The following is a 13,451-nucleotide window of genomic DNA, read 5'->3' on the forward strand; positions in this document are numbered from 1 at the left end:
CGAGCATTCGTTGCGGCTGCTACCATGAAGTTTCCATTTATCAGCTGAGCCAGCTCGTCGAAAGCACGACCTACGCAAGAGTCAGCTCCGTCGAGACTGCAAGCGGCAAGGATTTTGCATTGCAACAACCTTGGCAGGAAGGCTCCTCATCGAATGGTGAAATTTGCTCTTCTTCATCATCTTGTGGAGAGAATGGCCCACTAGAGTCGTTCCTTGGCCTGTACTGCTTTGTTTGATGGTCTCCAGACCGCTGCCTTTGCCGAAAAGCACGCTGGTTCAGTCTGTTCTGTATGCGTCGTCTTTCGGTGGGATCATTTTTGCCTCTCCAATTCTCATTTTCGATACAAAGCCGCAGGTTAGGCTCCAGAAATGCATTGCTTGTGTAGTCGGCCATTGTTGTTTGCGGCTGGGGGGTATTCCGCTGGGAACTCACTGTCTACTACTCCTCTGGCATATACTGCTAGCGAGACTTTGTAATCAACGCCCGAGGTCCTTGATCATTTTACGAATCCATCAAGCAGATGTTATCCGCGGATGCTGGAAGGAGTGATAATGGGACTGCTCGGCCATCATCTGACTCATATGCAGGCTCTGGGTCGCCTTCTCGGCCTTCATCCTTTCCCACATGCTATCCTCATGTCACGCCTGATACCGTTTACGGCCCCGAATCGGCATTGAGCCTGGACTGATAAGCGTGCCGAGAACCGTTGAGCCGCATGCGCATGCCGACGCCATGCTCTGCATGGGAATATGTGGTAGCTTCTGACTGCTGCGGAGGCTGAACTTTACCCTCGCTTTGTGAGTGCGCCTTCACACCTTGTCGCGCCATGATTTACTCACTGCAGCATCTCCTTGCATCGGCTGCCCTCGAGTATCCTAGCTCGGGTACGTTAGCAGCGAATCAATTCTGCAAAACTACACCAACAGCAAWTCTTTWGCCATTGGGAACAATTTCCGATGCAAAGAAACGCTGTATTCGACGGCAGCCACAAGTCTTTTCCAACGGTTTCTGAGCACCGCAACGGGTTTCGAAGATTGGAAATCCTAGTTGGATGGGGAGGATGTAACTCCACCATGCGAAGACGGGCTGTACTGCTCCCCACACTTCGGAGTGAGATGCGAGACCCGACTGTTTTCAGACCGGCAGGGGTTGCAGCCACACGCCGTCGCGCCTTCGTCCAGGTTGCCCAATTTGAATGTGCGCAGGGATCGTGAGCAATAATAGCCGCTGGCGCTCGCTGCTTCCAAGACGCGACGTTTCTCGTGTTGTGGCGGAAAATACTTTATCGAACAGGGAATTTGTCGGAGGATTGAAGGCCATTCGTCGGAGAGGAGTTCATCAAATTACTTGGAAGCGACGAAGGCAGCAAGCTTCAGACGTCATAGGGCTGACAACAAACACATCAAGTCCACGAGTAGGTACCTACGATCTTTCTTGCCCACTCCTTCTTTGCTGCCCTTTGAAAGAACGCCTTGAGGTGTGCCGTGCCTGGAGCTTGCAGGCAGGGAAGACTTGTCGCCTAGCGAGCGTCCTGCTCACCGGTATCTGAGGTAAGACTATCAGAATTTTCCTGGCGATCCACGATAGCAGAAAGCTGATATTTTTAGGGGTGTGGGATAATGCAGTCCATGTGGGACTCATTCCAGTACAGTAGGTAAAGAATCTCAAATTGACACCATGATGTGTTGAGTAGAAGAAAGTCCCAATAACATAATAAACGCGCTCTTCCTAATCACCCCTGTTGCTTCTCAGGCTACGGCTACTGGCAAGGTCGCCTGGGTAGCTTTGGGCTATCAACTCTGGTCGGAAAAGCTACAAACCTGATCAGCTTACCGCTACCATTTCTATCGCTCGTTGCGGTACCCCTATTCGGGGGGTCTTCGACGCGCATGAGCTTGGTGTTTGTCTACCTCACTTGGACGATCTTACTTCTGAGGTACGCCGCCAATAAGCTGCTTCCGAACATATTCCCAAGCTGACTGTTTGTCGTAGCCATGACCCACTCACTCTTGAGTTCTATGGCACGCTTTTCGTGAGGCTCATTTTCTATCTTCTCCCAGCCCTGCTGTTCCTCGCATTCGACTGCATAGTTCCGAAGCTCAGCAAAAATGTCAAAGCACGCGGAGCGAGGCATCTTCCTCATCAACTTGGTCGAAAGAGGGTTCTGAGTATTGTTGGCGTGGCTGTAGGAAACGTCCTACTTGGCGTCGTTTTGCAGGTCGGCTTGGAGTGGGCATGGACTGAGCTCTTCCACTTCCGGAGCCTGATCAAAATATCGCGTATACCGACAATGCCTTTGCCTTGGAGCGTTGCTATACATCTAGCCCAGGGATTCGCTGTAAGGGGTGTCTCGCACTACTACATCCATCGCTATGTGCTGCACGGCCGCAAAACGGTCCTCAAGACATGGCATCTTCGCTGGCATCATAGCGTTGACCTCCCATTCAGTGTAGTCGCAGCGTACGACCATCCCGTCAATTATCTGCTGTGCACGTGGCTTCCGACGGTCCTACCGGCGTATTGCTTTGGATGGCATGCTCTAACGTGGTTCACATTCTTGGCTCTAACCAGCTTGGAAGAGCTCTTCATATTCTCCGGTGGGACGCAGCGATTTCGAAGAAGTGATCAAAGCTAATCTCGGCTCGACACAGGGTACAACGTTCTGCCTTCAGCAATCTTGCTCGCGGGAAGTAAGTCGGAATTGCGGTGAGGCTAGTTTTCTACGGCTGACACGCACAGCGGCTCGGCGTATCGAAGCACATTTTGACTCCGTGAAGAGCGGTAGTTCCGCTGGAAACTTTGGTCACATCGGAGTGATGGACTATAGGTGAGATTAGTGATTTCCAAGATTGACACATCTGCTGATACTCCGGCTTCTGCTTAGCTTGGGAACCGCTTGTAAGGGCGTAGACATTATGGACGACGTGCAAGACGAGGCGGCAAAGCATCGCCTCCAGGAAAGAATCGATAGTGCCGTCAAGGCCGCGTTAGAAAGCCAGCGGAAGGAAACCAACAACAGCGAGGTTTGTGTATTGCGAAGGGCCTTTCTCCGAGACGACGCTGATAATACGTCTGGACAGCAGTCAAGATCATCCGCTTTCTTGGACAAGCTGGGAGGTCGGAGCGGAAAGGAAGATGCAAGCGATGGTCAACGTGCAACGCGCAGAAGCGGACGGACGAGATGAAGAGGGTAAAATTGACGCGAATATATCCTATCGGGATGCATTCTAGTAAGGGAGGGTCTGCAACCCCGATTGCGAGAATCAACATCCAGGCCTGGTGAAATTGAAGGTTGCCGGCTTTCGTCGTAGTGAGTGAATCGACGACAATGCTAGCGAACAGGTAGCTATAGGCACGAAATAAGGATTATCTCATAGAGTCAAATTTCTTGTCGAACGAGATCTTCTCAAGGGCATTGCCGTTGTTGCAGATAGCACAAAATCTTTAGATGCCCCAAGGAAGGGCGGCAACTTTCAAATTCACCAGGCCTTGTTGCACGGAGAGAAACCCGAGCTGAAATTAAGTTTGAGCTATCACTAGCGTGATCTGCAAAAAGTTTGGGAACTCACGTTTTCGAAATTCACATCCTCTGCTGCAGCACACACACATCGCAGTCTGTGCAGCCATGACCATGGGAGCGGCAAAGAAAAAGCAACGCCTTTCAAATGGAACTGCGGTCGTTGTTGAGGAGCACCATGAAGCTTCAGAGGAGACCGAAAGCACAGCGGTCCCAGTCCCAGTTGTGGAGAAGGCAGTAGAAAAGGACGAAAAAGAGGCGGCCATCAAGCAGCGAAGGTCCTTGTTCGTACGCCAGCTACCCGCCGACACCACCTCCGAGTCTTTGACCGACCTCTTCTCCGAATCCTTCCCCGTCAAACACGCCACTGCCGTTACAGACCCGGCCACGAAAGAGTGTCGTGGATATGGCTTCGTAACTTTCGCTGATGCAGAAGACGCTGCACAAGCCAAGGCCCAGTTCAATGGACACTTGTTGGGCAACAAGAAGCTCCGCGTCGAGATCGCCGAGCCGCGAACTCGTAAGGTTGGCGCTGATGCTGAGCCGGGCGTGGACGGCGCTGCGGTGCCCAAGGCGGAGCATCACGGCAACAAGCGGCCAGAGGAGCCGGTACAGCCGACAAAGTTGATTGTGCGCAACTTGCCTTGGTCTATAAAGCGCGGCGATCAGCTCACTAAGCTGTTCCTCAGCTATGGCAAGGTCAAGCAGGCGTATATTCCCAAAAAGGGCCCAGGGTTGATGGCAGGCTTTGGTTTCGTGCTGATGCGCGGCAAGAAGAATGCGGAACGGGCGATTGAAGGCGTCAATGGAAAGGAGGTCGACGGAAGGACGTTGGCGGTAGATTGGGCAGTGGACAAGGGCGCATATGAGGAGCAGGTCAAGGGCGAAGAGAGTGAGCAGGACGAAGATGAGACAACTGTTGAGCAAGGCGATGCAGACGAAGAGATGCTGGACGAAGACGGAGACTCTGGTAACGAGAGCAGCGATGATGACAATGAGGATGGCAGTGATGTCGACATGGATGATGAAGATGACGAGGATGACCGCCCCAAAAGGAAGCACGATGATCGTTCATCTACCTTGTTCGTCCGGAACCTTCCCTTCACGTGCACAGATGAGGACTTGGAAGACCACTTCGCGCAATTCGGCAGCACCCGCTATGCTAGGGTAGTCATGGACTATGGCACAGAGCGGTCGAAAGGCACGGGCTTCGTATGCTTCTACAACAAAGAAGACGCCGATGCGTGTGTTCGCAATGCTCCAGCACGCCAGATGCCCACTGCACAAGAGAAGGGCAAGGACGGGAAACCCGCTCCGGCTCCTCATTCAATCCTACAAAACGACAGTACCGATCCCACTGGCCAGTATACCCTGGACGGCCGTGTCCTTCAAGTGACGAAGGCTGTCGAGAAATCTGAGGCGAACCGACTGACCGAGGAAGGCACCACCCACCGGAACAAACGGGACAATGACAAGCGCAGGCTCTACCTCTTATCCGAGGGAACCATTCCTTCAAACTCTAAGCTCTATGAGCAGCTCTCACCATCCGAAAGGGCGATGCGTGAAGCTAGTGCGAAGCAGCGCAAGACATTGATCGAGAGCAACCCCTCCTTGCATCTTAGTCTTGTTCGACTGTCTGTGCGCAACATACCTCGTAGCATTGGATCCAAGGAATTGAAAGCGTTGGCGAGAGACGCTGTTGTGGGATTTGCATCTGACGTCAAAGCAGAGCGCAGAGCTCGCCTGTCCAAGGAGGAATTATCTCGTGGTGGCGAGGAGATGCGCATTGCCGAGCAGGCCCGCAAGAAGTCAGGCAAGGGTATCGTCAGACAGGCCAAAGTGGTGTTTGRGAGTGCTGGCGGCAGCAAAGTAAGCGAAGATGCCGGCGCGGGAAGGAGCCGCGGCTACGGCTTCATCGAGTACTACACCCACAGAAGTGCTTTGATGGGTCTACGATGGCTCAATGGCCACGCATTGGGCTATCAGGTTCAGGAAGGCAAGGGCAAGCAGAGCCGAGACGATGCTCAAGACCGAAAGAAGCGGTTGATTGTGGAGTTTGCAATCGAGAACGCACAGGTCGTTATGCGGCGAAAGGAAAGCGAGCAAAAGGCTAGAGCACGAAGCTTGGCTGTCACTCAGGGAATGGCAGCGGATGAAGGTGATGCAGGTGCAAAGCCCTCCAAGGGCAAGAGAGGCGAGAAGCCGGGCTCGCGGAAGCGCAAGAGAGGTTCTGACGCTGTGAAGCCGTCAAAGACAACGACTGCCCGGTCAGACAAGTCCAAGGGCGAGCCGAAGCAGCCGGTCGATGAGAAGCTTGTGAAGCGCAACCAGATAATTGGACGCAAGCGCGCATTGCGCAAGAATCGCAAGGGTGGAAAATCTTGATCAAGCTGCAGCATACAAGTGCATACAACATCAGTTGCACACACCATAGTGCCACCGCATTCAGCGTGGACACAAGTGCGACACGTCGAATGCTCGCGCTCAGATTCAGATGCTACACAGCCTGCACTCACAGACCTTGACTGGTTGGTGAGTTTCATCGTTTTAGTTGCGGTCGTTGTGGCAAAGGCTCTGATGATTGCACGGAGAATTATGGGTCTATGCACTCCACCTTATACATATCGTGGGGCAATCATAGTCCTAGTGATACGAAGGATCCGGCACCTGGCATCTAGGATCTAGGATCGACGTGGGATGCCCACGCTGTCTGCTGCGTATCRCATTTTGCTGCGGACAAGGCGCCAAAATTCCCATTTACGGGCATCGCGTTGCAGATGGCATGACGCTTGACATGGGTGAGGGACGGGCGGAGACATCCGCACGGTCAATTGCAGCTCGCATGAGCACAGCCGTAGCTCGTCCATGACTACCGTTCAGATGGCATCGGCACCCACCTGTCCCACCACGGCATGTATCACAGAGGTTGTGTCAACTGTCGCTGCACGGATAAACTTGAGGCTATTTAGATTGCATGGGCCCATTATATGTACCCGGACGGCAAGGAGGTGCAGCCTCTGATCGATGTAGAGCAAAGAGCGGTGAAAAAATGATAGATTACATATATGTCTGCGCGGGCACGGCTCTTGCTCTGCTGTCCCTCGTTCGTTGGTCATTTTTGTGACGTCCCAGTTCAGTCCGGAGTGCAATGGTAGGTTGAGAACAGAACGATGCTCGTATCACAAGGACTCCGCACCTCACAAACAGAGGTCTTTGTTCGGCCAAGCAGCTGCGTGAGAAGGGAGCTCGGACGAAAAATGCCCAGATACGCCCGCTTGCAAGCACCCATGTCCACGTCAACCTGGCGATTGATTGTTACGGATCTCGAGCTCAACGGTCGTCTCGCGATATCGAAGGACCAGGATACTGCAGTAGGAGCCCGTCACTGACATGTGGAGATGGGTCACATCGAGAGCTACAGCAGACCACTTGCGTTCCAGACTCGAGCATGAAGTCRACATAAAAGGGCCCGGTGTTCCCTCACTTGTCACTCCATCGCTTCATCACTCCTCGTCTACTCTCACACAACTCCAATTGCCGGGCTTGCGTTGTCTGATTCAGCTGCGGTGGAAATCTTTCTGTGTCCTTGGTGAATCGTTCCTGTACCGCTGCGCATCAATCGACCAAATTGCTCTCATACTTTGAGTGAGTCCAATTCTCGAACATGTCATGACACAGCTTCTCATGCTGATAATGATATAGGAACTTCTCAAACCTTTGTCAAGCACAACATCGAACAAACGGGAACGAATTCCAGATCCTTCAAAATGTGTCAGGTAAGACGCAGCTTCCACAAATCAAAGACAAGGACCCGTTACTGATCCGAGTCCAGTTCGAAGTCATCCACTTTCATTGCGGACACTCCGGTAGACGTCTCATCAAACACTGCCACTTCGCCCGCAACGACCCCAACCACTCATGCTTTGGCGCCTGGTCCATCAAGCGCGAGTGGATCAGCGCCAACCAGATCTGCCATTCGTGCGGCCAGCAGGCGATGATGCGCCGCGCTCAACAGGCTCAGTTGCGACTTTGATAACAGGCACTGTCGTCTCTTGCCACGGGCTACGAATCATGAGTTTGGAATGCATATCTTGACCTGAGGATGGAGTTTCGGAGTTCTGGCGCATGGTGGCAATTACCCAATGAGTCGATTTTTCGCGGGCTGCTTTGCTGGGATGGATTGCGATTGTTTCTGGTTTGCTGGTGTCTTACATCGTAATATTTTGTGCAAAAAGGTATGAGAGATATTTGATCAGATTGAAGGTTCTCCTCGTTCATCTATTCTGCGCACCTTCCACTACGCCTTTGATGTTGTAACGCTTGCTGAAGAACGTGTACCAGTCATTGAGGACCTTCTTCTGCTCGTCTGTCAGGTCATGCCACTCCGGTACGCACTCCTCTGGCTTCAGAGAAGACTTGGCTAACGCTCGGKATGCATCCTTGCCAGTGAAGACTAAAATTGACAATGGTCAGTCATTCTGCTCACATGATGTCTCTGGGCGGTACCCACCTTTGTAAGAGCCATCAGGGCTATATGCCTTATTACCGGTCACATCGAATACCGTCCCCTTGACGATGTTAGCCTATTGTATGCATGTGGATCATGAATCTCCCGACCTTGATCGCCACGTAAGTCGGATAGCCTTCGTGTTTTCCTGTACCACCAACGTGAGCAACCATGCCTGCCTGTCCCAGCATTCAAAACGCACCGTCACACTTTGATAGATAGTCGAGGCTGATGATGTCGTCTTTGGGCGGATCCAGATCCACCTTGGTTTTTGGTTCAAACGACATCTTCGTGTATCTGATGGACAAGCAAGCAGTGCAGTAATGATGTAGAGGATTCGCTTATGTCAATTGCGAGAGTGAAGTCGACAACAGGCCTCGGATCCATGAGACCCTGAATTTTAGTCTATTGCCGGCCCGTCTCGCCGTTTACGGTGGACTTTTAGCGACTTCCCTGCAACAACGCGATCTAATATAGCTTAACGCTACTAAGTAGAGTAATTTCACACCTCGCTTATTGATTTAATTGCCCGTATAATTACATATAATAAACGTCGTTATTTGCTTATATATGTATAATATTACCGTCCCGTTATTACTTAGTTACCGGTCCTAATATATAACGGGTTTCGGTTACCTATATCTTACTTTAATGCTGCTATTGTGCATATACTTCTGCTAGTAACTTATTATACGCGTAAGAGTAATATTTATATACTATAAGACTCTTCCCTCTACCCTTCTACCGTCTCCCCTAGTCCTCCTAATAACTACTACATTTAATACTCTAATTAGTACTCTTACTACCTATCCTCCCCTCTTTACTCTATTCTACCTCTCCGTATAATAACCGAGAAGGAAGTTCGCCGCTTCGGTATAAGCGACGTCGACTTATAGGATATATACTACTCGTCGGACGATAATAGTAATCTATGCCTTATAGTTAACGATAACAATATAAGTAAAGATAATCGCCTTACCTAGACGAGACTAACTAGTATAATCTAGCTTAAGACTAGTAGCCTCTATATTACTAAGGAATAGGCGGAGATAATCGATACGGCGAGTAGCTACGCCCCGAAAATTAAGAAGACCTAGGACCCGGCGAAGTAGATAATACTTAGAGACCGTAAGAACACTATAGACTCGATAATTATCTAGAGCCGGTTAGTATAATTATTTCTAATTAAGATCCGAGCATCCTTACTAATAGATTCGTAGCGGTAATATTATTAACTAGGAATGTACCGCCTACTAAGGCCGGCCGATCCTAAATAAGAACGAGTAAAAAGAGGGCAGAGGCCCTTAGAAGGTACTCTTTCTCCGCCTTCCTCCTATATAAAGATATTTAAAGCTAATAATAGTAGGAATATATAAAATAGGAGCATATAATAGAGGGTACCTATAGAAATTGCATCTAGAATAGTAAGAAGAACTTATACTCCGTAAACACCTTAAACGACCGCATTCTTAAGTACAAATAGAGCGAGAATACTAGTAATAACCCTAATATAGTAGGTAATGCGGCAGATCCTTAGTATAAGGGTATAAGATTCCCCCGTAAGGTAAGTATAAAGAAGGCGAGCCGTAGTAAGGGAAAAGGCAAATAGTAGAGGCTATCTCCTTCTCTAGGTAGTATAATAGTACTAAAGTAGTTTTAGAGGTAGGTATAGAGCTAGCTCTAGAGCTTATTATTTCTTTCTCTCTTCCCTTTTCCTTTTATAAGATATTCTATTTCCTTTATAGAACTAAATTAATAATCGGAGTGTATACCCTTTCTCTAGTACTATTATACGGCTACTATTTATAGAAAGAAGGGTTTTATCTCGGTAGAATACAGGTGTCCCTTTTTCTATACTTTATATTTACTTTGCTTATTTTCGAAAATAAGACTATATCGCTATTCCGCTTCTCGTATTCCTCGAGTATGCTATTATTCCCTTTTACTATTATACGCATACTCCGTAAGGAGAAAGCATAAGATATTTGTAAAATAGCTAAGTCCCCGTTTTATTTACTTTATATATTCTCTCCTAAGTAATAACACCTACCGGGGAGCGAGCACGTATATTACGTATTACTTACTTCCGACCGGTATAAGTAGTATTAGGTGCTATTATATATATACTAGATAGAGCTTTATAGTAGTAACTATAAAATAGCACTCTCTTTTAAATTCCTTTTCCTTATACCTTTACTAACATTCTACGGTATTAAATATAGTAATTAATATCCTTTTACTATATTAATACCTTTTCCCTCCTCTGCCCCTCCCCGTATAAAGCGCGACTACTATAATAGCGACTATAGAGTTCTAGCTATAGTTGCTTAATCTTAGTATTAATAAAGCAGGAAGGCGTAGAGTCGACTACCGTAGAACTAAAGTAAGAGTTAAAACGCTAGATAATATCTTTAGGACATTTAGACTAACTAGTACAAAATAGCTCCGAGATGCTAGCCTTCTCTTTACCCTACTCCTCTAAGACGAGATAGACGATAAGGCTAGCTACCGGTTTTCGATAAGGGATCCTACGTAGGACCTAGCTAAGCGTATTAAGTATCGTTAGTTATATATAACCTCTCTGCTTATCTAGAGCCGGTTAGTATAATTATTTCTAGTTAAGGTCTAAGCATCCTTACTAACAGATTCGTAGCGGTAGCGTTATAGGTGCTAGCGCACACCCTACTACTAGCGGGCTATATACCCGGTACCTAGCGGGTAAGGGCCCGTTCTAGGTACGAGACCTCTATTATTCTCCCGTATAAAGATACTATATACTAATAGAGGCAGCACTATATAATCTAGCGCAATTACTTCTATAATTATTACGGAAATTGCAAGTTTTAAGATTAGGCGACCGAATGTAGTTATAATATCTAGAACGAGCATTTAGACTCGTCGATAGAGGAGGAGGTAGAGAAGCTACTAAGTATAATCCTTAGCAAGACTAGAACGAGAAGCATATCGGCGCTAGCGCGTACGGCTAGGATAGTAGAGTATTATATTAAGCCCGAGGTAGAGCCTAAGAAGAGGGTGCGGAAGAGTACTAGAGGAGGTAGAAAGTAGAGACTACCTTCTCCGGCGGGCTATATAATAGTATCTTAGTAGCGGTTAGGGTTTATAGAGCGTAATTCGAGAGAAATGTAATTTTAATTTAGCTCCTTATTCCTCCTTCTAAGATCGGCATTTTCTAATTATTAATCTAAAATATATATCTAAGTGTCCTTGCTTTCTCTCTACGTATCTTTGCCGTACAATTAGTAGAGAGAGTTATCGTACTTAAGACGTTTATAATATAGCTAATCCTTAATATTAAAAACCTCCTTCCTAAATAGGTAATATTTTAAAATATTTTAAGGATTAGCTCTACGGATCCTAAAAGTATAAAGCCTTTCCCTATATCTATTATATATATATTTCCCGTAGGGGAATAATTACCTTACTATTATTACTTCGTAACCGAATACTAACGATAATCGCATATATCTAGGTTATCCGCCGAATACGCGGTAATAATAGGACCCGGGGAGCGTAGAGTGCACCTAATAAGTAATTTACATAACTTTATACGCGTGCGGGTAATRCCTACGAGGAGTATAAGACTACTACTTRYATTCCTTCTTTATCTTTAAACACGATCTACCTTACTTTAATATCTAAYATATTCTTTAATACTCCTATACCTTACTATACCCTCTAACCTCCTCCCTATCTCCTAGTATAAAGCAGAATTACTACTAAATAGCTCCCTACATGCCTAAATCTATCGACGCTAGCCTAGCTAGCCTAGAGCTATAGCGCTAGATCGACGTTCGTAGCGAYAAGGTAAGAGGTAAAAGGTTAGATAATAGCGCTTAGGACTACGAGACTAACTAGTATAAACTAGCTCTAAGCAGCCGGCTTCTAGTTCGACCTTATAGCTAGCRAGCTAATAGATAAGGCTAAAGGCTCCCTCTTCCTCTACCGYACCCCCGACTTCCCCCCGATAAAGTTCGACTAGACTATAATAGCTGCTCTCCTTATCTAGAGCCGGTTAGTATAATAGCTCCTAGAATTAATGCCGGTAGCTAATAGCACTATAGCGGAGTTAACTAGTATAATAATCGGACGAGGGGTAGAAATAACGAGCGATACGGCTTATATATCTAGTAGAAGGGCCCGTTTAAGGTATGTCTTATTACGAGCAGCTCGTATAATAGTAGTAGAGGCTAATAATAGCAGGAGTGCGTAGTTACGAAGGGTAGTAAGAACGATACCTACGGAAATTACGTATATCGGAATGTCTTTAGTAAGGGTAATAAGTGTACCCTAGATCGGATAAATAGGTCTTAAATAAGTGCTGCGACCTTCTCTCTCTACTTTATACGGGGGGTTTAATACGAGCGATAGTGCGTTAAATAAGTTTGAATATATAGTAGATTTTTATTTTTAGTTTTCTTAACTTTTAGAACCTCTAAATATCTTTAAATTGCATTTAAATCCTTTTTTACGACCTTTTTACCTATAAATATCCCTTCGCTCTATATAATTGTGCTACTATTATTTGCTATAGTCGAATATGCCGTAGTCTACTATCCTACTATCGAGAAGACGCTACCCTAACCCTAACCCGGTCCTATTTTTGCCGAGGTTTCTACTATTACACTACTTGCTTATTACCTTCTATATCTTCCCCCTTCTATTCTACCTATTATACGGCTAGCGCTATTATTATATATAACTATAGGACGTCTACCTAATATTTTAGCGGAGCTCCGACCTAAGGTTATTAAGCTATAGAACGATACTATAAGCATTACGGAGATATAGGCATACCTCGAGACGTAAAACGTCGTCGCCTCCGAACGTACGATCCGTATAATCGTATCGCTTAATAGTAGGAATCGCCGCTAGTCCCTAATCGCCGACCTTTATAACGACCTCTCCCTCTATATCCGGATCGCCGACCTCTTTTACCTCTAAGCGTTACTAGATCCGTTTATTATAGACGAATTAAAGAAGGACGGTTACGATATTAAATACACTACCTTTATACGGCTACGTCGGTAGCTCGGCCTTAAGTTACGCATCCGTAATATAGAGTTTACGGAGCGTAAGAACGAGTTCCTTAATCTCGTCGTAAAGGAGCTTAATCGCTCTAAGATCGATACGTATAGTAAGGTTCTCCTATAAATATACTTCCGTATAACCGACCGTATAAGGATTACGCTTAGTAGGTAGGTATAATAGTACGCCTTGCAGTTTCGGATTACACTACTACTCCTATATATAGTAATAGCTAATAAAGTCCGTAGGCGCCGCTTATACGAACTAGTCCGTAAGGTCTACCTAGTAGGGGCGTATAATAGATCCTCTCGATTTACGCGCCGTCGAGGTATCTATACTACGCCTAGGCCGGACTATTATTAGAGTATAGATGCTTACTA

At 47.0% G+C, this 13,451-nt stretch overlaps 3 protein-coding genes; 2 read left to right on the forward strand and 1 right to left on the reverse strand.

Annotated features, from left to right (window-relative positions):
• Positions 1-1,620: 1,620 nt before the first annotated feature.
• On the forward strand, positions 1,621-3,186 carry RCC_02870 (related to C-4 methyl sterol oxidase; the record flags this gene model as incomplete). XM_023768163.1 has 7 exons in its annotated part: positions 1,621-1,651; positions 1,754-1,937; positions 1,994-2,598; positions 2,653-2,691; positions 2,741-2,828; positions 2,886-3,024; positions 3,082-3,186. 7 exons carry the CDS (start codon positions 1,621-1,623, stop codon positions 3,184-3,186), a joined length of 1,191 nt encoding a protein of 396 aa, XP_023623931.1.
• Positions 3,187-3,626: 440 nt separating this feature from the next.
• On the forward strand, positions 3,627-5,903 carry RCC_02871 (related to nucleolar protein fibrillarin NOP77 (RRM superfamily); the record flags this gene model as incomplete). The annotated part of the gene is made up of 1 exon (XM_023768164.1): positions 3,627-5,903. One exon carries the CDS (start codon positions 3,627-3,629, stop codon positions 5,901-5,903), a length of 2,277 nt encoding a protein of 758 aa, XP_023623932.1.
• Positions 5,904-7,792: 1,889 nt separating this feature from the next.
• On the reverse strand, positions 7,793-8,312 carry RCC_02872 (related to DAP1 Damage response protein; the record flags this gene model as incomplete). XM_023768165.1 has 4 exons in its annotated part: positions 7,793-7,938; positions 8,005-8,086; positions 8,136-8,173; positions 8,228-8,312. 4 exons carry the CDS (start codon positions 8,310-8,312, stop codon positions 7,793-7,795), a joined length of 351 nt encoding a protein of 116 aa, XP_023623933.1.
• Positions 8,313-13,451: the final 5,139 nt, after the last annotated feature.

The sequence above is a fragment of the Ramularia collo-cygni genome, assembly GCF_900074925.1.
Source record: "Ramularia collo-cygni strain URUG2 genome assembly, contig: RCC_scaffold03, whole genome shotgun sequence".
NCBI classification, from domain to species: Eukaryota; Fungi; Ascomycota; class Dothideomycetes; order Mycosphaerellales; family Mycosphaerellaceae; genus Ramularia; species Ramularia collo-cygni.